Source organism: Carettochelys insculpta, chromosome 14 (assembly GCF_033958435.1).
Source record: "Carettochelys insculpta isolate YL-2023 chromosome 14, ASM3395843v1, whole genome shotgun sequence".
Classification (NCBI taxonomy): domain Eukaryota; kingdom Metazoa; phylum Chordata; order Testudines; family Carettochelyidae; genus Carettochelys; species Carettochelys insculpta.
In genome coordinates, this window is record NC_134150.1 from 32785878 (window position 1) to 32811947 (window position 26070).

A 26070-nucleotide genomic window follows, 5' to 3' on the forward strand; every position below is an offset into this window, starting at 1 on the left:
CCCCCTGGCAGGCAGTGGCTAGCTCAAGAGGTGAAGGTGGAACGAGGAGGAGGCTTAGGGGTGAAACTAACATTCTATTTATTTAACAGAGCCAACAACAGGCAAATAAACAACAAACAGTATAAAATAAACACACAAAACAGTTCATGATAATCCTATACACTAACAAACACTTACTATTATTAATATTAAATCCATAAAGGCAACCTATAAAACTTTCTTTGTTTTACCGGAAGGCAAAAACAAGGTGGTTAGAAATGGGCTTTTAAGGTAGGAGGTAAAGGAAGTTTATTCTATTTAGCTCCAAGGGGGAGAAGGGCGTTACTCCTTCTCCTGTGCCCTCCGGCCAGGTTGCTACTCCGGCCTATTGGGGGACCTTAAGGCTCTGCCTCTGAGGCCCCCTACCAACTGGGTGTTTGCGTCGGCCCCACCCAGCTGGAGCTTGGAGATTTTGGGACAGGTAAAGGTGCAGGGTTACTGGGGAACCGAGAGGCTATGCCTTCACCTTGGTATCCCACCTGCATAAAGGTAAGTATAACTTATTGTTATAAACTATTTCTGTGACTAAATAACTAACCTAAACTATAACTATAAACTATTAAATCAAGTGTGTAGCTTTTAGATGTCTTTGAATTTGGGTGAATCAAGCCCGGCCCTAGGGTCGAGCCCCGGGTGCAGCCCTTCCCTGGCCCTGGAAAGGGCGTGGCTGAGGTGTGACCCCAACCCCCCTGTTAGGGGACCCAGTACCCGATAGTGTCTGTGATAGCGTCAAAGGTCCCAGGCTGTGCCACGGGCCAATAGGTAGGTTACGTGTACGGTGATAGAGGTCCTGTCCAGGTGAGTGAGTCACGTCCAGTAAGTGAAGGTCTTGTCCAATGAAGCACAGCAGGCGCAGATGCTGGGGAGTGCTGGTGGTATTGTTGGTGGGTCCCTGGTTACATCACCGGGTACGCAGTACCCCCACCGGAGTGGGGGCCAGTTTGCCACGCGGCGACTTGGCCAAAAGACCCGCTTGCTGCTCCACAACGCAATGCGCTACTTGCGGGAGCTGAGGCGTGCTGGGGCGTTGGCGCCACTTCCATGCCGGTGGGCACCTGAGGTGAGCTGGTGTTTCCTGCTCTTGGCAGGCGGCGCAGTGATTTCAAAGCTCTTTTTGCTGGCGCTGCCTAAAGGCAGGCGCCACCGTGATTTCAGCTCTCAGGCCTGGCCTCAGAGTCCAGTGGTTGCAGCAGAGCTGCCACGCTCCTCCGTACAAGGTAACAGGTGCACAGCCTGTGTCCCTCAGGGCCGCAGAACTGCGGGCGGCTTCTGCGTATATACAGTGTCCTCATGAATAATTCATGATCTAATTATAATACAATAGTTCTATGCACCTGTTTTCAGTCAGGTCCTCTCACCCTCAGAAAATCCTGGAAACCCAGGTGTTTATCCAGTGGGAGGCCATGATTTTAAATCATTGATCAAGAATAATTCATGAGTTCAGGTTACCGGGGAAACCAACTGACTTAGAGTGACCATTGGGGAGGGCTGCTAAATGGCAGCCTATGAGACTTTGGATTTTTCATGTGCCTGCATAGATGTTTTATGGCCAAAGGCTTGTTTTCCCTGGCCCACGGGGATGATTATGCCCAAGGGATGAAAAATCCCTGACAAAAGTTAAGTTCTTCTCTTTTCCATTAAAATGAGAGGAACAGTATAGAAAAAATATATGGAATCAAATGCTTTCCCAGCTCTAGCCCTCTCCTATAGGAATGCGGGGACCATGGTAGAAAAAGAACCAGTTCGGTTCCACTGCGCATATGGGCAGGGATAGATTGCAGAAACCTGTCTTTGTGCCATGCAACTCAGCTCCACAGATGGGTTCCTGCTCTAAATATGTGGGGTACTTCTGTTGGTATTTTGTAGTCCAGCAGATCCATCACTCCTCTCTATGAGGAAAGCATGGCAGCCAGGAGAGCAACTACGTCTCAGAAGTTTGTCTCTTCTGCAAAGTAGCTCTGCTGCTGCTGTTTGTCCAAAGGCAGGTGATACCTTTTATCCGCTGTTCCCCAAGATCCTGGGGACCTGCGAAGCCCAGCTTCTTGGGCTTTGAACTGGGGGTCAGCAATTGGCCCATAATCATTATATTCTGTATACAGTAAACTCTTTCATATCTGTCATTCTATCATCTGTAACTCTCAAGTAACCGGCATTTTAACCACGAGTAAATTTCAGTTATGTTTTCCGTTAAGTCCAGTACAATGAAAGTAAATAGAAATAAATACAACATAAGTTTACAGTACACGATGGTAAATAAAGTACTCTGCATACGTTTTTTTTCGTTTCTTACTATCTAATCTTGTTTTTCTTTAGTGTTATGCATTTCTAGGTATTCCTTTCTATTATCCAGAATATTTGAATATCCAGCAAGCTCCCATTCCCTGGGCTGCCAGATATGAAAGAGTTTACTGTAATTATACTATATCTTGAAACTGAGTTGCATATTTTTGGTTTTCTATCCTAGAAAAGCCTCCCTGTATGAAACAGCTGCAAAATATTTGTGAAATGTCTGCATGCACTTCAGTAAAGGCTCATAGTAAAGTTTAAATTTCCCTCAAATCTACATCTTGGAACTTCCTATCTAGCCCAACAGTCTGCCTGCTCTTGTGTTGCCGCCTCTTAATCTGAGATTTGTAGAAGGATGTCCTCAGAGTTGTTAATCAGCACAAGGGAATATAGATTTAGTATTTTTTCCCTTCAGGTTTTTAAGTCAGCCAAACTCAAAGCTACTGATGGGGAACCAGCCACCTACTTCAAAAGAAAATGCTTTGTGGGTTTAAGGTGTATTACAAATGAAACAATGAGCATTTAAGAAAGTTTTTAAAAATAATCCTTTTTATTTTACCTTCTCATTTGGTGAATCTGTAACTTCATTCTTGTCTGAAATTCCCAGGCTCCCTATCTTTTCACTGTTTGCTTGATCACGTACTTGCCTTGCTGGTGAACTCCAGTGGCAACCCACAGCCCCTGATCTGGAACAGCCCAGGCCTATGCACTATTTTGAAAGCTGCCTATTTGGTGGTGCTTAGATGGGTACAGAACCCTTTAGCAAATACGGCTGCTGAAAAAGCAAGAGCCACGTTTATGGGCAAAAGCTTGCCATCCGTCTATTTGGCTTACAAGGCCAATAACAGGCATACCTTTTTTAAAAAAACATTGTGGAGTTACATAATAAAATATTGTTATGCTGCCTCAGTTAATGAAATATGGCCTACAGAATTGTGTACATTCTGTGTATTGAACAACAAGATTAACTACTTTGTATTAATGGAAAGATGTGTAGGAAACCCCAATGGCCACATTTACTGTATGTTACATAGCATTTTTAAAAAAAAATGCAGCATAGTTTTCTGTTTCCTTTATAGTCTATATAGTTTTCTGTGTAGTCTATCTGGATTATTCAAGACTATTTCCTAAGTGGAAGGTGTTTTATTTAATGACATTAATATTTCCCATCGGTGTTTCGGGATACCTAAGATGCTTTACCATACCTTGGTCTTTGTATTTCTCTTTATTCCATATTTGTAGAGGTTCCACACCACTTCAAACATTTCCCCAATCAGTTTCATATGATAGATTCCCTTTAATCATTTACATTCTGAGAAAGTCAAATATTCCTTAAGAAGCCAAAGTAATCTAACAGAAAGTATGATGTTTGTGCAGCTGGATATCTTATTTATTTGAAGTTCAGAGAGAAATCTCTTCTGACTCTAGAAAAGAAGAATGAAGGGTAAACAATAAGAATATCCAAGGACTCTGAACTAGAAAGCCCCTTCTTTTAGAGATGTCATTTTTGCAAAAGGAAAAAAAGTATATTTTCAATATCCCTTGTCCCTAAAATAATTACACTATGTAAAATGCAGAGGGTTATAAAATGGTTTCTTAATATTCTTCTTCTTAATATACTTAATATTGTTCTTAATATTCTCCCTATTATATTAAAAATCTGATAACCTTTTTATTTTAATATTTTTGCACAGGTAGATGTAACTTGTTTTCCTGAAAAAAGTGATTTAACTGATTCTGTTACAGTCTCCCACAATATTCTTGTCAGCAAGTTAAAGGAATATGGATTGGATTGGATGGTAAGATGGATAGAAAGCTGGCTAGAAGGTTGGGCCCAGCAGGTAGTGATCAATAGTTCGAGGTCGGGATGGTGGTCAGTTTCCAGTGGAGTGCCCCAAGGTTTGGTTCTGGGTCCTGTTCTGTTCAACATATTTATCAATGACCTGGATGAGGGGTTGGATTGCACCCTCAGCAAGTTTGCAGATGACACTAAGCTAGGGGGAGAGGTAGATATGCTGGAGGGTAGGGACAGGGTCCAGACTGACTTAGACAAATTGGAAGACTGGGCTGCAAGAAATCTGATGAGGTTCAATAAGGGCAAGTGCAGAGTCCTGCACTTGGGCCGGAAGAATCCCAAACATTGTTACAGGCTGGGGTCCGAGTGGCTTGGTAGTAGTTCTGCAGAAAAGAACCTGGGAGTTGTAGTGGACGAGAAGCTGGACGTGAGTCAACAGTGTGCCGTTGTAGCCAAGAAAGCTAATGGCATATTAGGTTGCATCAAGAGGAGCATTGCCAGTAGATCCAGAGAAGTGATTATTCCTCTTTATTTGGCTTTCGTGAGGCTGCATCTGGAGTACTGGCCCCCATTTATAGGAAGGATGTGGATACACTGGAGAGGGTCCAGCGGAGGGTGACCAAAATAATAGGGGGCTGAAGCGTATGACTTATGAAGAAATGTTGAGGGAATTGGGACTGTTTAGTCTGCACAAGAGAAGACTGAGGTGGGACTTGATAACAGCCTTCAACTTACTGAAGGGAGGTTGCAAAGAGGCTGCAGGGAGGCTGTTCACAGTGGTCACGGATGGCAGGACATGGAACAATGGTCTCAAGTTGTGGTTGGGAAGGTCCAGGTTGAACATTAGGAAAAACTTTTTCACTAGGAGGGTGGTGAAGCATTGGAATGGTCTACCCAGGGAAGTAGTGGAGTCTCCATCACTGAAGGTGTTTGTCTTGCCTCGACAAAACCGTGGCAGGGCTGATCTGATAGATTTGGTCCTGCTTTGAGCAAGGGGCTGGACTTGATGGCTTTTTAAGGTCTCTTCCAGCTCTATTGTTCTATGATTCTATGGTTTTTGCCTATCACATGTCATTTATTGTCATGTTGGCTTTCTTTTGACATGATAACAACATAACTAAATTAACATTCCTGGAAACTTTGGGGCTATGTCTACACAAGAGGCCTCTGTCAACAGAATTCACTGTCAGAAGAGATTTCCCAGCCAAACCTCTGTTGACACATTGTGTCTACACGCATGGAAGAAGAATGAAAGAGCAATCCACTCTGTCTACAGAGAGCAGCCAGACTGCCCAGCCCTCTCTCAACAGACCGGCTGACTGGAAGCTTTGCAAACAGGGCTGCCTGGTGAACCTGAAGCCCTGCCTGTAGACAAAAGGGCCCCAGAGTGTCTACATGTCTGTTTTGTTGACATAACATTATCAAGAGAGGTGTTACACCTGAACAGGAAAAGGTATAAAGTTGCTGGTGGATGTACCGGGTTTTGTCGAGAAAGCATATTGTGCCTGTAGACATGCCATGGTTTTTCCTGACAAAAGCCCAGTTTTGCCAGGAAAAGCCCCTAGTGTAGACATAGCCTATGGGAAGACAGTTATTAAAAGAATGTAAATGCATTTGTATCTCTTTTGTGTATTCAGGTCTTTGAAAGACATCAATTTGTGTTATCAGTAGTGTTTTCCCCTCTAATTGTCTCCTCCTTTCTAGAGCTGTGCAATTGCTGGTGTCTCTTTCTCTGGGATGAAAAAATGAGGAAATGTGCATTTTTTTCTTTAGTGATGTCTGTGTTCCTTGCACGTGTGGTAACTTTGTTTTCTAAAGGGTAATGTGATGCTCGCTACACACAGTTCTGTAGCGCGTCCACATGGCTCATCTGGCTAATGGGAATTAGCTTTCTATTTTCCACATTGCATCTGGTGGTTGCTCAGCTGTTTTCCTCATGTCACTTATTCTGTGATCTCTCCCATCCCACTGGTAAGGAGCTGCAGCATCTCTCCTTTTCTGTAATCCTGCAGCCAAGGTGCAGTCATTCTCCCCTTCCAGAGTCTCAGCAGGTTCTCTCTCCACATAGTATCCAGCAGTCTGCGTATCCATTGTGCCACTCCCAATGTCCTGTGCTCTGATGTGGGTTCTAATCCAGGGACCCTCAAACCAGCAGTTCAGATCAGTTCTTTCAGCCTTCACTGCTCCTGCACTTCTGTTGCAGGCTCGTACTCTCCCCACTTGCCTCAGCAAGCATGACTATAGGCAATGAATCTGCTTTGCCAACTCTCTTTATAGAAGCTACACCTGTTTCTTTCCAGATGAGCTTCATCCCCAACTCAGCCTTGTCACACCTTCCTGCCCCAATGCATCTAATTGGTCACTCTTGCCTATGTTAACTCTGCCATGGCTGGTGTGGGGTGAAGGCCCCATCACATAAAGAAAAGGCTCCAACTGATGATATTCTTTCACCAGCCTGAAGAGTTAGATTCCAAGAAGGGCATGAGAAAAGAACCCAATAAGGAGATGTGGTTTGTTTTTCCATCGAATACTTAGTAATTTGGTAGTCCTCTTGGTTGAGTTTTCTTCAGATCACTCTGTCATGGAATAGTTTGAGCTTCACTGAATGGCTTAAATCCTGTGATGTTCTGGCCCACTCTAACCCTGAGACCTCCCACTCCACTCCAATCATTTTTACTTTTCTTTTGGTTTTACCATCAGCATCTGTGTGATATTTCCTCTACCCTTTCTGTTCTTGGCCTGCCCCTTTAACTATCGCAGATCCCCATTCATTCAGAGATCTTTCTCTGTCTCTCTACACAAAAGAGATGACCAGTCCCCCTCCAGTTGGAAATTACTATCTTGTCTTTGTCGGACATAAGAGTGTTTTAATTGATAGTCTTACATTTTAGAGCTAAAGATAAAACAATCTTTTTTGACACTGTTTAAAATAGACTAAATTATAACACCTGGAAAAGCATTTTTAAGTGTCAGCACAGCTTAGAACAGGGGTTTTCAAATTTAATTGCACATCTAACAACAGAAGATGACCCCAGGAAGTGAGAACAGAGACTGAGCCCATCAGAGCTCCATCAAAAGCCCAAGACCCTCCATCCTGGTCAGAGAGATCAGAGCCAAAGCCCAGCCATTTCAGCCATAGATGGGGGGTCTTTAACCTGAACCCCACCTTCCAGGTGATGGGATCAAGCTTTGGCCTGAGTTGGCAGGGTACAGGTTTTGACTTCGGCCACACCAAGTCTAATGCCAGTCCTGGTGACTCCATTAAAATGGTGTTGCAATCTACGTTAGGGTCCTGACACACTGTTTGATAATCTAGGGCTTAAAATATTTTTCAAACATTTTAAGAGTTTTTCTCCCTCACCCCCTAAAAAGAAATCACACTTAGTCTGTTTCACTGACTTAAAAAAATTTTAAAGGATGTTGGATGGCATGAATGCACGGGGAAGTGGTTGAATGCACTCAGTCTTTTATTTGATCCATGAGTAAATGTGAGTAAGTATTGGTGAATTGATCATGCTTTGTTCAATCTATTATTTATTCAGATTACTGTGAAAATTATAAACGTATAGTATAATGAGAATCAGCATACATTTTGCTACCTGCTAAAATTTCAGTATGAGAGTTATAAGACTCAAGCCACTGGGATTGCCTGACCATTTTATTTTGCTGTTTCTAGGATTTTTTAGAATGGTAGCATCAATCTTTTCTTGACAGGTAGCATGACAATAAATATAAACAACCCAGTCAAATTCCATCCATTATTTCAGTGACAACATTTTTGCAGTTATTTAATACCAGTATTGATATAGCAAAAAAATTCTCTGCATGTCAAGAAATCTATATACAGTTTATGGGGAATTAAATTAATTGCAAAGCAAGACATTGAAATGAGATAGATGTATCACACAGCACTGCTATATTTTATTAAAACTAATATATGTATGCAAAGAATTATTTATCTAGACAACCAGAATCTACAAGTCTTACATGCACAGGGTTCATTTAATAGAGTTGTGGACCTCTTTGCTCTATAGGACTTACAGTAATGCTATCTTTAAGAGCAGATACGTCCAAAAACGGATTTTTGTCCCTTTTAAGTAGCACTTATAGGGGCTATGGTTTCATCTTTAATATATTTAAGGTGAAAATTGCTGTCAGTTTACAAGTATGTTAGGCAAAAATATAGACCTTCATGTGGTCAAATGCTCCTGTAACTATTGCCTTAAGTTCACCAAAGCAGTTTGATTCAAAACCAAATTATATGGTGCAATTTGCTGATTCTAAATCTTTGATCAGTCATAAATTCCTCTGCATCAACAAAGGATTGAAAAATGTGCCATGTCACTTCGATTGAAATCTTCCCTATCTGAGCTTAAGATCTCCAATTTGAACTGTGTCTTCATGAAGCTTTAGGCAAAGTTAGGTGTAAATGTTCCTACTGTATGTCCTGGAATATGGTAGGATTTTGGTTGTAGTCTCTTTCACATTGGACTTTATCTGAGCCTTCTAATGGTGACTCTTGAAGCATTTTTTTGACTAAACAGTTGAAAATTTTGCTATTAGTTTTGGGAAGGGTAATTTCCTCTAGCTGTGCAATCAGGTCTCAAACTTTCATATATGACCTCAATCTCATTAGCATATCTAAATATTTAGGTACAGTTTTTTGGGTTTTTTTTAAGTTTAGGATCATGCCGTTACAAGAATGCACTTTCTTGTGCTTTATTTAGGCACAGTTTGCATCTTTGTAATAGCTGGTTGGACCACTAATTAGCCATTTACATGTATCAATACCTAATAAGTATTTGGTATAATAAATAGAATACTTAAATATGAGCACCAAACTTAAAACAAAAACAGCAACCAAAGAAAAGCCCATCTCTTCCTTTTAGTGTAAACCCCTTCCTTGAACTGGTATCTCCTGTAGTATAGTTTTGGTGAATGCACTGTATACTTATCAATATGGAAAATACAACAAAACAGATGTATATGACAAAGTCTCTGTAACTATCTCAGATGATGATAACAGATACTATGGTGTTGGGGCCACATAAGTCCTGAGATAGAGACTTATAGATTGACTGCATCAGAGGTAACTGTGTGCTTTCAGCATTCCTCTCACGAAGTGTTGATTTTAAATTGTTCATGGTCTCTCCTTTTTGGGGGAAATTTTCTTTGCATTCCTCCAAGGCATGTATTTTCAAACCAGCTTGAATAAGACGCTAACAGCCCCGGGTGTCAGCACGAAATGTCACGAGTGCACAGTTGAAAGCCTGTTCTCATTTTTTTCTTGATGTTGTTAGACACTTGGCTTGTCATTTCCACAGAGATCTATTTATTGCAGTAAATGTTCCTGCAACAACCATACTTTCATGCATGTCCCTCATAGGCTTATCTTTATTTGTGTTATCCACTGAGCTGAAATAACTTCTGATATTTCCCAGTGGACTGAATATTTTTGTATATCAAGACCAGTACTAATGATATGTCACTTTGGAAGACATGGTTGATATGTCACATTGTACTAAATATGAAGCAACAAAGTACTCCAGGAGGAAAGACATAATCTTTAGCATGATTTATTTAACTCCCGCAGGGCTGCGAGCTGCCCATCAAGCTAGTTGAGTGTTAAAATGTGAACTCTTCAAGACTGTGATGTTGAAGCAGTTCCCCATGTATTAGTCCTAGGAAGATTTGCTCTCAAAAGCAGTCATCCCAACCTTTTGTCTTGGAACCTACAGGTAGAGTGGATGGCAAAACACCTTCTCTTCCTCCATTTTTGGCATTTGTGGAGATGAAGAGAAATCTACTGGCCCCTATTTCTATTATTTTATTGGAGAGCTGAAGTGAGCCCTCCTCTGGGAGCCCTCAGCTGCCTTTCAGTACTTTTGTCTTGGTTCTGTTCATTGTGGAGCCTCTGACTGGGCTCCCACTACCTTTTCTTGGCATTCTGATTAGCACACAAGTCAACATAGCAATTCAATCCCCAGCCATCTGTAATGAAGCACTCGAGCATTCAGTGCCACCTGTTAGCTGGGAAGTCCCCATACCCACACATTCCCTTATGGGCAGGCAGATAAATGGAAGATCTGTGTTAACAGAAGGGAAGAATGGGGGAAATGTACAATTTTCGTTACCCTTTGTCTTAACATACTAGATCCATTAGGAACATGAAAACTGAGTCTTATGTATATCATCATTTGCCACTACATTTGGTATCTACACAGCTACCAGTTAACTAAGAGTTGCCTACAGGTTGAACCTCTCTAGTCTGGCACTCTCAGGGTTCAACAAACGCCATGGTTTTGCATGATTTTTGTTCACCCGTCTCACGGTCAGTGGACATCAGGCTAAGTTTCCTGCATGCCCTCTCCTCTGCCCTGTCCCCCATATGGGACCACAGCTGTGGAGTCCCAGGCCAGGAGCAGAGCCCTGGGTCTGGTGGCCAGGACTATAGTCAGCAGCAGAGAGGAGGACATCTGGGTCCTGGGTCTGGTAGCTGGGATTCTGGGGCCATGTCTCCACAGCCCTTTAGCACAGCGCTGCTGCCAGCAGCGCTATGCTAATGATGGTTCTAGAAATTGCAAATGGAGTTGTGCGAAATTGCAAATTTGCAAAGTTGTGCAGCTAATTAGTATAGCCATGCGAGAATTTGCTGTCGTCAGAGGAGGGGTGACAGCAGTACAGAGTCTGTGTGGACTAAGGCACTGGCAAAAGAGGGGAGTTTAGCCAGCAGAGGCATGTTCACACGGCCTCTGAACTTCTGGCATCTGCCTCTGCTGACGGCAAAATCTTGTGTAGCTATACTAGTTAGCCGCACAAGTGTGCAAACAGACCTCCATTTGCAATTTCTAGAATTGTCATTAGTTTAGCACTGTGGGCAGCAGCACTGTGCTAAAGGGCCATGTAAACATGGCTGGGGTTTGGTACTGGAGTCCCTGGCCGATGGTGGGCTGTCTGTGGTCCAGAAAATTCTCTATTTTGGCACTGGTCAGGTCCTGAGGGAGCTGGATAGAGGAGTTCCACCTGTATTACCTATTTGTATTAAGTGCACACTTCTGTATGTCTGCATATATAGTCTCTTATAAACACAGAATTTAAACAAATTATGTCCCACCCCTTGCCCACCCCTCCACATGTTTGTTGTTTTCCAGAATTCTAGTTTAGCTTGTTATAAGCACTAAGACTCACGCAAAGCACTTGATTGAGAGCATTGGATTAAAAGATATAAGGCATTATACTGATATAAGGTACCTTTAAACCTCTTCTAGGCTTTAGATCCACATAGGCTGCTTGAGGTCTCAGAGATGTTTAAATTGAAATGGATGAGGCTTTCCAGTTAAGGCTAACTGGTAGGGCCTGAGACAGCCCTACGCAAATCACAGGCAGGGAATTGCTCAAGCTCTGTGGGGCCACCACAGCTGGGGGGCACTCCAGTGCAGCTGCAGTAGCCCCCGTCTTCAACTGCTCAGCGGGAGGAAGCACTGGAGAGGCCACTCCACATCAGGTAGACTGGAGTGGCTCTTCTGCCAAGGACAGGGGCTGCTCCACCTAGGCTGGAGCATCCCCACCCGCAGCTCTGTGGGGCCAGGCTGCTCCAGCCAGGCCAGAGCAGACCCTGACTGCATTGGATGGCCTTCCCACTCTCCCATTCCCATTCAGTGGTTAACCAGGTAAACCTAGCATTCAACCAGTTAAGTTGGTTAATTGGGGCAGGGGGATCACATGGCTAGTGGACTGCCTCAGGCTCTTCTCACCACCTCTCCCCACCCCTCTTTGTTGAACAAAGAAATGCTGAAAGGGGCTTTTCTCAATCTACTAAATAAATTAAAAATTCCTCACGTCCAGGCCAACCAAGGACGTTTTCAATCCCTTAGATGGTTGTTTTTGAACGTTCTTAGCTTGGGAAAATAAGAGATACATGTAAACTGTTCTCCAGCTTTAATTGTAACAGGTTTTATCAGCAACTAGTTTAACATGCTGATATACCCTGCTCTCCTACTGTAACAATGTACTTTCTGTATAGTTAGACTTGCACCATTGAACATATATTTATTGTTGTTGAATTCTCCTTTTTACCCCTATTGTGTTGAATTATGAATGGTACATGTTCTTATTTATTTTGTAGGAGGAGCAGTGTTTTATTTCAGTCACAGCATATATACGCTAGCAACTGCTAGTAGTTTCAATTGCATTTAAGGAAATATTGTTATAAGGCTTTTATGTTCTATACTTCAATCAGCTAGTGCCAGCAGTATCCCAATAGAAGGACCCTCAACAGACCATTTTCAGCGTTTTGTTGCAATTAAACTCCTCTGGTTTTAGCCCTTAGGCAATTTAGTGCCTTTTTACATATGCACATTATGAACTTTTGACCAGGGCCTGGTAGTCATATATTAAAGAGCAGCTTTTGAAAGCAGACTTAACAAGTTCCTCTGAGCATTACATTCCGAGTCAGTGGTGGAAAAGGTAATTTAACCAACTTGCAGCGAGGCCATTCAGAATCTTACTGATGATCCTAAATATGTCTTTTTTCCCCCCTTGTTTCTTCTTGAAGCTGGTAGCAAAAGCTCTCAAAGTGTGTGATTGATCTTTTATTCAGTAGCTAACGAGGGCTGTGATTCTATTAGTGCTCTACAAGGCAAAGGAACAGTGATTTAATGAAGTGTCTAGTGAGCTGGTCATAGATTTATCCTGTTGTCTCTAATTTGCAGTGCCGTTGTGAGTGTAAAAGAAACTGCACTCACTGCCATTAGGCAGGTATTTCCTTAGTAAATTGTTGTAAGGTCAGGTGTAGTTATCTTAGGAAAGGCAATGCCTTACCTCCTCAATGTCTCAAGATGACAGCCGCTGTGCTGAGTACTCACTGAAGCGGAAACAAGAAGATCAGAGGTCCGTCTCCAAGTCCCCCTTAGCTGATGCAGGAGCAGATGAACTGCCAAGTAGGACTAATAGAGTCATAATTGGCGATTAGAACTGGAAAGGTGCAATAACATCTTAATACAAACTGGCATATGTTATAGTTACTGTCAGTTGTTGTAAAGTTACATGGTAGCTTGCACTAGTTACATTTCCCTTTTTCATTTCCAAGAAATGAGGTAATGCATCTTAATAGTCACAGCACAACAGAAACACAAGGACATCAAAACTGGTATTGCTTTAAAGTGACATTACTATATCTTTACTACATTTACTTGAATGTGTAACCCTGTCATTCAGAAATGATGCAGTAACGTTTATTTGCCGTAACACTACAAATGCAGTAATTTCATAAATATGCTTTGATTTTCACTTAATTAAATGACACTGGCTTTTTGTTCTTATCTACCCAGAAACGCACTGAACTTGTATTTTATTTGTCTTTGCTAAGACATAGTGTTCGTTCTTTAGAAACTTGCAATCACACTGAACAATGAAAGCTTTATGTCTAAATTACCCCAAAACAACTGTTTTTAGGGAGAAGAATAAAATATTGGGTTGAATTATTGTTTAATGATGAACGGAAGCAATTAAATGTGGCATAGATTGCCTGGAATTTAGGTGTTATTGGTTTGTACCAAAATTATAATGAAAGGTTGAGGAATCATGCAATCGTCATAATATTAACAAAGAAAAACACTAATTGGAAGTGTAGATTTAGGTTTTATGTCATTGCCTAATGGTGGCAGCAACTCTTTAATTTCCTATGATAAAATATGAGCCATGACTTTAAGTATCTCACAGTGTGGCTTTTATCACTTCTTAGCACATGTGTAATGTGCCTCAGATGACACTTGACTTGGATGCATCAACAAATTCAGTTGCTGGTCAGATCATTGGTGGCCCTCTGCTATATGAAGAAGTTAGGAAGAGGTGGGGAGAGCAATTGGAAAGGAGAAATTGAGCGGAGAATGTGAAAGCAGACTGAATATGTCTTTATACATTTTGTAGTGGTTTCCAAAAGCTCTAGTCATAATCTGGGCCTCTTGTGCTAGGCTCTGCACATAGAAGACAAAGTCTATGTCCCATAATGCTGGCAATATAATTTAAGAGGTATTTCATGAAAAAGAATTGATGAAAAGATGGAATGGGGTCGAGGGCAAGAGCAGTAGTTCACTAGTTGGAGTTAAGCTGTATGCACAAGTTGATGATGCAGAATCTGTTATGCATGGTGTATCTCATAAATATATAAATTAAGTATCAACAATCCCCACTGGCCTGCATACATGAGCGATGAAACTCAGTGTTAACAGCAAAACAGCGAGAGGAAAATATGAAATGTTAATTTCTTGGATTTCATTTGTGTTGTTGAAAAGCCTATGATTATCTCTGTGTGTGTAATGACTGAGCCAGAACACCTTCATGTCTGTGCAACTGCCTTATAGGCAGCTGAGTGAACTACAATGTCTGTTTTTGGCAAATTATAAATATTGTCAGTTGATTGAGCCCTTGAACTTCCAGGATCTTAACACCAATGGACTGTCATCTAGATTTACTGTTTAATATACATCCTCAATTAAACTTCAGAAAAGGACACAGTCAGTGAAAGTATTTAAAACAGAAAACCAACCTTTCTAATTTTCTAATATTGGCACTAGTGTCCCATACAATCTTATTATAGTGTTATTCTCTGCTGATCTATCATTTCATCAAAACAACTACAATGTCACTATAATCTAAGCCTTTTAGCCCATAGATCATTGTGCTGGGAAGCTCAGTAAATGGGTTATTGTAGATTAGATGATGTGGTTCAGAGCGCATCCAAATGAATAAAAGGCTGGTCTGAACCTAGTAAAGTACTCTCCGTCTGATTCTTTTTAGCAAGTAGATCTGCCATAAGCAATGTGAAAATGTTAGTTTTGCTGCTTATCATGTGAGAAACAGACCTTGCTTCAACGTCCTACATAACCTTTTTGAATTTTAGTAAATATATTTTCTTATTCAGAGAAGACCTGTTCTTTACAAGTCTACTTTTCATTAAATCTTAAATGAAACAATTTTTGTGTGTGTAAAATGATAAAAATTCCTACCTCCACAGGATACAGTATGCCAACATTAAGTCACCATTTAAATCCTGCTTCAGACATTAGCAAATGAAAACTGTTATCTATTGGCTCATCAGTGGTCCACAGGAAATGAGTTTGTATTCTAGGTCCAGCTCTCTTTGGACAGATGACCGCATTTGAAAACCACCATCACAAAAAAAGCATTAGTTGAAATCCTCTTTGGCAATCTCAGCAAGAGGGGGACTAAGCACTGAGTGGGTTTGCAAATGAATGCGTTTGGGGAAGATATGTTCAGATATGCCAGTTATTTGGATAGCAGGTGTCAGATTAAGAAGAAAGAAAAGTGGTCATTATTACACTCTGCATCTCCACACAATTCTCTAGTGCTCTGGGGCTGTGCCAGAGTGTCTAAAGGCACTGAGGTGAAATGATATTATGCACAGCATAAGAAGATAGGAGGCAGCAGTTGCTGCCTGGGGCTGCCCCTTGTTGGTGGTCTGTGGATCTGCACAGTATACTGAATTCTTTCTTGGTTGGACTCTTCTGTGAGAACAATTAAAGAGCCTCGGCTCAACAATATGCAGTGGTGGCTGTCATCCTTCCTGGGCTTCCCTAAATCTGAAAAGCCTTACTTATTCATATTGATTTCATACTTTACTGTTCAAACCTGGGGCCCACTGCAGCTACAGAAGGAGAGGATAAACAGGCCTCTTCCATCTCCAGTGCTATCAACTTGCTATTTTTAGAAGCAAAATTCTCATGGTATGAAGGCCAGGGCTACATTGGGAGGTAAAATTGTTTTTAGATATGCAAATACAGCTACAAGGATTGCAGGAGTTGGAATTGGTAGCTGGTGTTGACTTATCTAATAGCTATTTTTGTCACCATCCACGCAATGGGAGGTTGACAGGAGAAACTTTCCCATCAACTTCCCTTACTCTTCATGAATGCCAGGAGAACCGGGGTCAATTGCGATGTCTTGATTCAGGGTGTCCCCACTAGGTGCACTAAATCTAACCCTAGAATGTTGACTGCCAGTGTGTTGATCTTGCCATAAATGTAGATGTATCCTAAATCTGATTAAGACAGTAGGGCTAGTGCTACAGTGATCTTTTGAAAGAAGTTCTTCTGGAAGATCTATTCCGAAAAAATTTCTTTTGACAGAGTGCATCCACACAGAAAACAAGTGGATCACAAAATTGATCTACTCTTCCGATAGAGAGCGTCCACACATCCCCCACTCTTTTGAAGGAGCGAGCTGGGATCAAAAAATCTGGCACCATGAGGGCTGCTCTTTCAAAAAAAGGACACCAGTGGTGCACATGTTTTTTTCTGAATGAATCTTTTGGAAAAAGGCGCTCTTCCTCATCTGGAAGAGAGAGAGAGGGCTGCCAGAAAAAGTGGTCTGTTGATTTCAGATTGAAAGAGCACATTTTGTGTGTAGATGTGCCATGGGTTCTTTTGGAAAAGGCCTGTGTTTTTTTGTTCTTTTTTTTGAAAGAACTTGCTAGTGTAGACACAGTCTTGGTGATTTTGCAAATACACCATAGCTTTCCCCAAAATCTAGTGAGAAACTTAGTATTTTTACAAGCAGTAAACTCAAATAAACTGTAATTGGTCATAGGTAGATGTTCTGACCTCTTTATGTCTTGACCATGCTATTGACAAGTTCTGCATTTGTCCATGTTGTTAATAATTTAGTTGTTAAAAAAATCTATGTGCATTATGGTCTTTGATCTTGTCATGAATTTTGGTGCCAAAGATTCCATTGTCTCCCCCACCCCTTTTAATTTTCAAAGAGAATAGAATAGAAAAATCATTTTAAAACTTTTTTGCCTGATCACACCCATCCATGTTAATGAGAGCTGTACATTAGTACTGTAAAAATAATAATCAAGACAAGCTTACTGTACTCTGTAGGTGAAAAGTATTTGAATAGAAGATTTAATGCATCTAGCAGATTAAAACAGAAATTAAAGACTAGACTAAGAAGAGATCAAACGCTGTCTTTCATTGTTCGTTTTATTGTTTATTGACTTCAAAAAGACTTTTTAGTTTAAGCTGACTTTAATGTCTGTTGAATGCTCTTTTGTAAAGTGACTTTGAAAACTCATGGATAATGTCTTCATTAAGTGGAGAAAAATCTTAGTAAAAATATAACTGTAATGTTGCTTTCATTCTAGCAGAAAGAGATAACACTTGACTTAATTAAGGTCTGTTTTCCCTCTGTTCTGAATTTTATGAACTTTTTTTTGTTGAAATTAGTGCTGATAAAAGCTCGAAATAGACATCTCTAAACTGAAACCCTTAGTTTTTTGCAGAAATGTGATCTCTCTGCCTGTATTTGTTAATTGGTTAATCAGGCTGTCTTACACTCCCAGTAACTTCAAAGAAGAGAATTAAAATACAACACTGTGGCCACGTCTACACTACACAGTAACTTTGAAGTTGCTTATTTCGAAGTCCAACTTCAAAATAACAGACTTTGAAATTGTGTGTCCACGCACACACAAACCCCCTATCTACTATTTCAAAATAGTGTCCCGGTACTTTAAAATGAAGTGTCTACACACCCATGCCCTAATTTTGAAATAAGAGGTCAGGAAATGCTGCAGACAGGGGTCACATGGCTGACAAGCCCTTCTGAGGTCACAGACAGCCACTCCCTTAAAGGGCCCTTCCCAGCACCCCTCACCCTGCATGTGCTCAGGGCTGCCAGGCTGTCCACAGCACAGTACAGCACAGCACAGCAGACCCATTGCACACAGCAGAACCACTGCGGAGACCTGGATGGATCCTCAGCAGCTCCCCAAGGGGGATTTTCTCCAGGCTATGGCCAGCCTGCTGGCAGTGCTACTGCTGATCATCTTCCAGCAGTAGTGCAGGGCCAGCTGCATATCCCCCCTCCTGCAGGCCCTCTGCCAGGGTTACAGGCTGCACCTCACCCCAGTGATCTGGCAACCCTGGGGCTTTCCCACCAGCACCAACTGGTGGGTCCGCCTCGTGCTGGGGGACTAGGATGATGACCGGTGGCTGCAAAACTTCCTGATGACTCTGCAGACCTTTAAGGAGCTTTGCCACTGGCTCGCCCAAGCCCTCAAGCACCACGACAGCAGGATGCAGCCCACGCTCCTGCTGTGCAAGAAGGTAGCCATTGCCCTCTGCAAGCTTGCCACCCCAGACAGCCACTTCTTCTTCAGACATCAGCTCAGGGTGGCCAAGGCCATCATCAGGGCAGACCTGATGGAGGTAAGCCAGGATGGCACCACACATCCACCCAGGGGTGGGGGAGCACCCGGCAAGGGGCCAGGGACGGGGGCCCTGCACGGGGACAGGTACCGCCAGGCTGCACATTCATGGACAGATGTGTCTTGCACCCCATGCAGTTCGTCCAGGCAATCAAAACTCTTCTCCTCTGCTGGGTGGTCACTGTCGGGGACCTGGACATTGCCCTTGCTGGCTTTGCAGACCTGGGATTCCCCAGCTATTTTGGCATCCTGGACAGCACACACACTGCCATCCAGGCCCCGGACCATAGTGTGGCATCCTTCATAAACAGAAAGGGGTACCACTCAGTGGTCCTTCAGGCCCTCGTCAATGCCACCGGCAGGCTCATGGACATCTGCATGGGACGGTCCGGCAGGGACCATGATACCTGAAATAACTGGGTGTTCAGGAACTCGTGGCTTGGCCACAGACTGCTGGAGGGGACATACCTCCCCGTCACAGGAGCTCTTGGTGGGAGATATCATCATGCCTCCCTGCACCTGTGGCTCATGAGGCCCTACACCGGACGCACCGACCTATCCCAGGACGATTTCAGTGTGTGCCTGAATCACTCCAGGAATGCTGTGGAGTGGGTTTTCAGGCAGCTGAAGGGGTAATTTAGATGCTTCCTCACAAGGCTGGAGGTCAGTCTCCCGAATGTGACAGCGGTAGTCATGGCCTGCTGCAATGTTAACTTTATTTTTGTAAATAACCATAATGTGTATAAAGCTCTAAACAAAATGTGTGTGTACAACTATGTACAAGGGGCGAACTATATGCAATAGGGTCCATTGGCACTTTACGGGACCAACAGAAAGGGACAGGGGGATGGACCATGAGTCCTGTTCAAGCTCAGGCTCTGCTGGCCTCCATCCTGCTCCCCTGCTTTCTGATGGCCTGGGAGGCCCCATGGGATCCCAGGTACAGAAGGGTTCCCACCAGGTGAGGGTCGGGCCAGGTTCAGTGGTCCTGCTGCCCCCGGCAAGTGTACTGTGGGGTTGTGTATTTGTGGGCAGGGGGGCAGTTGTCACACAGGTGTGTCCAGCCGTGGCAGGGGGCGGGGTCCCCATCCCCGGGCCCTGTGGAGTCCTGAATGCCCTGTACCTACCAGCTGCTATCTCCAGGACTTTGGATGACGCATGGCTTGAGGAGGCCTGGCTAGTCGTCCTGGAGGGGAGGGCAATGATGAGAGTCCCATCACTTACATTGCATGATGGACCTGGTTCCTCCTCTGAGTCTGTGGGGGGGAGGTGTCCACTAGGTGACGTATTGGTGGCACCTCCTTCAGCCGTAGGAGGCAATGAAAGTCCTCATAATGGGGGCAGTGGGTGGGTCATGCCCCCGAGCGGCTGGCAGTGTCCCAGGTGCAAGAGTATGCTTGCCAGAGTTCTATGACTTTCATCTGGATGTGGTCTCTGGTCTGGGAGGGGTGCCCCCAGGTGGCGAGCCCCCTTGCCAGTCACTTGAATGTCTTCATGTTCCGGTGCTGTCATGCTCCTGTCTGGAGCAGGACCTCCTCATCCCCCCCACAATCCAAGGAGGTGCTGCAGTTTGGCCTCTGTCCAGGAGGGGCTCCTCTTTTGCAGCACTTGCCCACCTGCTGAAAGCCTGGGCTAGATTCACCGGTGGGCTCTGGGGGGTCATGGGGCTCCTGGCTGGCTGCCATTACTGGCTGGGCATGTGTGGCACAGCTGTGGCATTGAGAGGGCGTTGCACAGCAGGACACTCTCAGCTTCCGTGCTGGGGTTGCTGGGTAGCAGCTTCCTCACATACAGCCAGTAGTGACTATAGAGCCCTGCCTGAGCTGGCCAGAGTGTCTCTGGGCTCCTGTGGGGCTGCTGCAGTGGCAGACACGTTATTATGAAATAGTGGTTGCAGTGTGTCTAGACATGTCCTATTTCAAAGTTAAACTTCAAAATAGGGTGCTACTCCAATCTCAGGAATGGAGTAAGGACTTTGAAGTTGGGCCCTCTTACTTCAAAGTTAATTTCAAAATAAGGCAAAACATGTATAGATGCTTCACGCTTTATTTCGAAATAAACCCTAACTTCGAAGTTAATTTCAAAGTTCCTTGCTAGTGGAGATGCAGCCCATACATCTAAGTCTACACTACGGAGTTACTTTGAAGTAACAGCTGTTATTTTGAAATAACTTTGCAAGTGTCCACACTATGCACATGCTATTTCAAAATAAAATTAAAATGGTGGGTGCATTATTTTGAAATTGGAAAACCCCCTTGCAGGAGAATAACACCTATTTTGAAATAATTTTAAGTATTAGAAAATAAGCACCATTGAGACATGGAATAGTGCTATTTTGAAACAGCCATAATGGGCTCCAATGGCACTATTTCAAAACAGGCAATACGTGTCCACCACACTATTTCAAAATAGCTGGATGCACATTTTTGTTTGGAGCTGTGTTATTTCAAAATAAACTGTTTTGGAATAGCTATTCCAGATTAGCTTATTTTGAAATAGTGTTGCAGTGTTTAGCCATAGCCTGACATTGCATACAAATTGTTATGTTGGTACTTAAGTGTCCTATAAAATAATTGAGAGCTTTAGCTGTAAGTTATCTCTGATTGTTTCATACATTTACTTATTTATCAAGTACTGGCTAGATTTACTCACCAGTGTCTGAGTATTTCAGTATCTTTTAACTATATTAATGTATATATTAGTAATGATGGTGCTCTGAGGTAATCTGGTGATGCACGCCATGCTTGTATCTTCATGGACTTCCAAATCTATCAAGATATACTGAATCATTAAGGAAGAATTGTTGCATAGGTGATGGGTGAATGCCCAGCTGGCGAAGGCAAGCCCCAGCCCTACTCCATCTGCCCTGGGGCCACAACCCCTTCAGCTACCGTATCCCACCCCATGGAGCCAAGCAGCCCCTGACCCTAGCCTGATCCTTCATCACTACCTGAAGGGGCTGGAGCTGCCCCAGCCTTCCTAGCTGGTTGGGTAGTATAGGCAGTTTTGGGAAGACAATTCCTTCCCTTGCCTGCATTACCTGCTGGTCATTAATCATTCTCATAAAAAGATAGGATAAAATATGTATAGACCTTTTTGCAATTTCCTCCAACTTTTGATAGTAAAATTGCTGTTGAAAAAAATCCCTGAAGTTCTCCCCCTGCAAAAAATATCCACACACACCCAATATACACTTTCTTATCGCCCCACGACTTAAAGTATTTCAGCATTCTTTGAGGGAAAATTAATCTCCTGGGATCATTAAGGGAAGCCAGAGAGCCATTTCCTCTGCTTTGAGGGCGATGTGTCCAGTAAACCAATGGAGCCTCAACCACAGAAGAATATCCTAGGAGAAAGGGCAGAGTGTCTCCCAGGACTCAGTTTTTGCTCCTCTTGTCTGAATAAGTGAGAATTGCATCTTCATTTTGATTGATTGTTCCCAAGGGTTTTCCTAGTTACTGAACAATGTAGTCTAGGGGGCAGCAGGCTCATTATGGTGCTTGAGTTTATTAAAATAGATTTTAGTAGTGGAGATGAATTGTTTGATGCGCTTCAGTAGGCATGGGAAGATATTTCCAGGGTAGAGGAGAGGCAGGGAGTTTGTGAGGCACTTCTTCCCCCCACACGCAAGGGAGAATGTTTGGGATAAAAAACATGCAGTATGCACTATCGCTGGACAACCTTGCAGGGCTCCTTTAAGGGCTCACAAGGCCTTTTATGTAAAGACAAGTGTTATGTTTAATCAAATAACTGGCTTTCCATAGAAATTTTTAAAAAGGATTTGTTTTCTATAACTTAAAAATGCCTAACCTTGCTAAAGCTGTTAGGAGTTTTGTTGTTCCTCAAAATCAGTAATGCACTACCTAACTCTTGCTTTCAGTGAGTTCTAAAGACGTGCTGGCATGTTGAAGTACTGTTTGTATTCTAACGGTATTTTAGTTTATTTTAACTATGGTAGGTGTGTCAGAAAGTGTTATGCCCTGACGCGTAATCAGTGACACACTTGCAAGGGAGCCTAGCTTAACAGTAAACAGATGAACTATAGGAACATCATTGGTACGGCTTTTGGGAAGCCTTGTAATGGAAATGGCAACACATGCAGTTTGTGTATATGAGGTTGTTTGTATGTAGTCATTTACATGGTTAGAGTGAACAGTAACATTCTGAGTGTTGTGGGTCAATGTAAAATAGTTCATCTTTTATAACGTTACTTGTTTTCATACACATAGATTTAAAACGAAGTCTACAATATAAACATATTTATGATACATATTCTAAATTATTTCATGGATGTAATCTTTGTAGGTGGTTTAGAGGTTCAATTATCCATCAGTGAAATCAGGGGGAATAAATGACCCTGAGGGTTTGCATCACAATCTTGCGGTGCTCAAAGTACAGACAAATCTCTACATCTATATTTATAATCTTAGTGGCAACATATATAGCGTGTTAGAAGTGTTGTAAGCTTTCCAGTATGTGTTTGTATTTGGTGATTTTTTTGTTTTAAATCACTATAGCTACTAACAATTCATAATACTTGTTTCTGTAGAGCGAACAAGCAGCAACAGAAGCTATTTATCCTTCAGGACCTAAAATAATCTTCATTAATTTTGCTATTTTTTGTAGGAACATTAAGACTTTCTAGAAAAGAGAATGCTAGCATTTTTATACCAAGGAAAATTAAGGATCTGGACAGTGGCACTGTTTTTGTTTAGTTTTGTTTTATGCTATTTCTCAACTCCCAGTTTTTAAAGCAAGGCAAGAAAGATGTAGTATATCTTATATGTGGAAATTTATACATATACGTCACATTCACATCAGTTAGGTAATTTTATTAGTAGTTTATCTGTATCGTGCCATTGGGTTGCATTGCATTTGTATAGTGCCTACATGGATGGGCATTTTTTCTGACCATAAGACAATTAATTAGTATGTATATAAAACAAAGGAAAAAGGATTCAGTGACTAAGCAAGATGATTAAGCTATTATGCTTGGTAGGAATAAATTTTGTTTCAATATTTTGCTTTTTAATTTTCAATTATTCTTGTGTGTGTTGTACAGTACTGTCTTGTACTGAATTTTGGCTGGTTCTAGGATTGCTTGAACATCACCATTGAGATCTGAGGATGCATATCACTTTGCATAATTGAGCCTATGTACATTAGGAAGAGGTGAGCAGTACCCATACACAGAATAGAGTCAAAGAACTGGAAAGGACCTCTAAAAGTCATTGATTCCAGACCCCTGCATTCATGGAAGGATCAAGTACCATCTAGATCATTCCTGACCGGTGCTTGTCTAATTTACTCCTAAAAGTCAATAGTTTTCACATTATTTCTCTAAATATTGCCCAATGTGTATCAGCACTCTTCCTCTTCCACATAAAATACCTTTTCTATTAGGTGTTTAAATGTATAACAACTGCGGTGTCATTGGAGGTCAAAGACCGCTTTAGCATGGAGAACATTTCAAAGTCGGCAAGGCTGTTTCTTTAGAAGAGAAGCAAGGGGATTCAGCCTCTACTTGTATTAATGCTATTAGTATGATCTCATAAGAGGAAACTGGTATATAGTTGAAAGAAGTTGGATAGATGGCATCCTGACCTTTTTGCTCGAGCTTGTGAGTTTTTGAGAACCTATGTTCTAGATAAGAAATACTGCTAAATTTTCCCCTGGTCATGGCATTCCATGCATGACTGCAACTGGTTTCTGTCACGCCTTCCTCTCTTCAGACACATACATTTTAACACTGAATCCATTTACATAACATAAGTAATAATTATATGTAATGTAGTTCTGAGCTAAGGTACTGTGGCCTCAGTATAGAGGAGAGTCAGTGCTGTAATGAGGCTTGTGTACAATTGATCTATGACTTGGATGCGGAAGATTCTTAAGGGAGTTTGCTGATTTATGTAGAAGACAGGTGTCTGTGGCTGTTAGAAAACACCAGTTTTTATTACCTCTCGATTTCGTGGTAATCCTATGCAGCAAAACTTCTTATATTAGTTCTCTAATCTGTTGAATTATGTGTTAATTAATTTAAAATGTTTTAAACAGGAAAAAGCGTTTTTGTAAAGTAGTATCAAAAGACAATATGGTGTTGTGAACTATGTACAACTCAGCTCTCAAGACACTGAAATACTAAGTTGATGCATTAAAAATATTGTATATAATATTTTCCTAAGCCTTCTGTTATTTCCAGCATTGCTGCTTCTGAAGAGCTTTGTAAACATCTATGTGTATGCAAGTATTATTAAATTAATAGAGATTATAGTGCAGACACATACCACAAAGTAGTACAAACAGCATATTATTCTTTTCTTATAGAGCCTGCACACTCATTTTTATAATTGTCCTAAAATTAGGCTCTCTAGATGTGTCTGAAGAAAGAAATTGTACAGCACGTGTGTCCAAGATTTGCTGCTTTTTGGAGATCTTTAATGCAATATCAGTTACATTCTTCACAGTGGGGAAGTGCTCCCCCCAAAAAAATAATTAAAAAAGAAAAACATATATTTTAAGAAGAAAAAATCAAGGACATTGTTTCTGTGAATGTTTTGTGTCTTGGCATCTTACTATCTACATGTAATGTATATGGATTTCTTGTGCAGTTATTAAATGAAAGTGGGGAACAGAAGGGATTTTCAAAAATTTCAGGTGCACTTATATATACATAAAACACTGTTGAGGTGACTGTGTGTTGGTACATCCCTTTTTCCACACCACCTGCTGCAATTAAAAATGAAATCACCAAGCAGCCAGTACAAGCTTCATCAACCAGCTGATATCATAATTAATGACTATAGAGTCTCTATTATTGTGTACTTCCAAGGCATCAAGTGGAAAGCTGTCGTAGTGCTTTAAATAATGAAAAAGTTTCAAGCCTTGATAAATGGCTCAGTTGGATGCAGTTTAGAAAGTTGAGAGCATATGCTTCTGTCATTAAAAACTAAGAACCCTTGTTACCCTTGCTATAAGTTTTCAGATTCATCTGAAACTCTTTGATCCTTTCATGTACTTAAACTGTGTTTTTAAAATGCAAAGGTGTTGAAAAAATATGGTGTGCATGAGTAATTCAGTTAATAAGGAAAAAACGATGAAAATAAAAGCAGTGGTTCATAAAGATACCTGTGTCTTACCCTTCTAATGCAAGTAGCATGTAATCCATTTAACAGTTATTTAACAATGAGACTAGATAAATATTTTTCTTTGACTCCTTGGAGAAACAATCAGAGTCCAATGAAGTAATGTGTTTGACAGCATTTGCAGAGAGAATTCCATGGAAGTGAAATGATATTAAAGATATTTTTTTGATATGTGAGCTGGGTCTCAGTTGTTCTTAAAAAAACTCTACAATTTGTTTTATAGATACATAGATTGGAATAGTATTTCAGAACTTTCAATTATTGACATTGCTTAAATTAATATTAAGAATATTATTTTATTGCATAAATACTCATTGTTTCATCAAAAGGGGGGTAACTTTGTTGTTGAGGTTTTTTGTGATTTTAACTGAAACCCAATTGCTGTCTGGTTTTTTAAGATACTGCTGATTATAGTCTCCTCTAATTTTGGTTGTTTTCAAATGTGGGAAGAAATGAAATGCTTTGCTTGGCAGAAATGGTTACAGACAGAGATTGTATTTTGTCAAATACAGCTTCCTTTCAATTGTCATTTTGCCTTTTTTCATGCACAGAAGTTGTATACCTGTTCCATTCTT

General features: G+C 41.6%; 1 protein-coding gene across 5 annotated transcripts in view; it reads left to right on the forward strand.

Moving 5' to 3' along the window:
* Positions 1-26070, forward strand: part of WWOX (WW domain containing oxidoreductase) — a 768476-nt gene that overhangs the window by 235042 nt on the left and 507364 nt on the right. The window contains exon 9 of one of the 5 annotated variants that reach the window (XM_075009264.1): positions 24716-24831. The exons of the other annotated variants lie outside the window; for them this stretch is intronic. Coding sequence (XP_074865365.1) covers positions 24716-24724 — 9 coding nt within the window. The 3' untranslated portion in view covers positions 24725-24831. Of the gene's footprint in view, positions 1-24715; positions 24832-26070 lie in introns of those variants that run through there. 5 annotated transcript variants of the gene reach the window in all.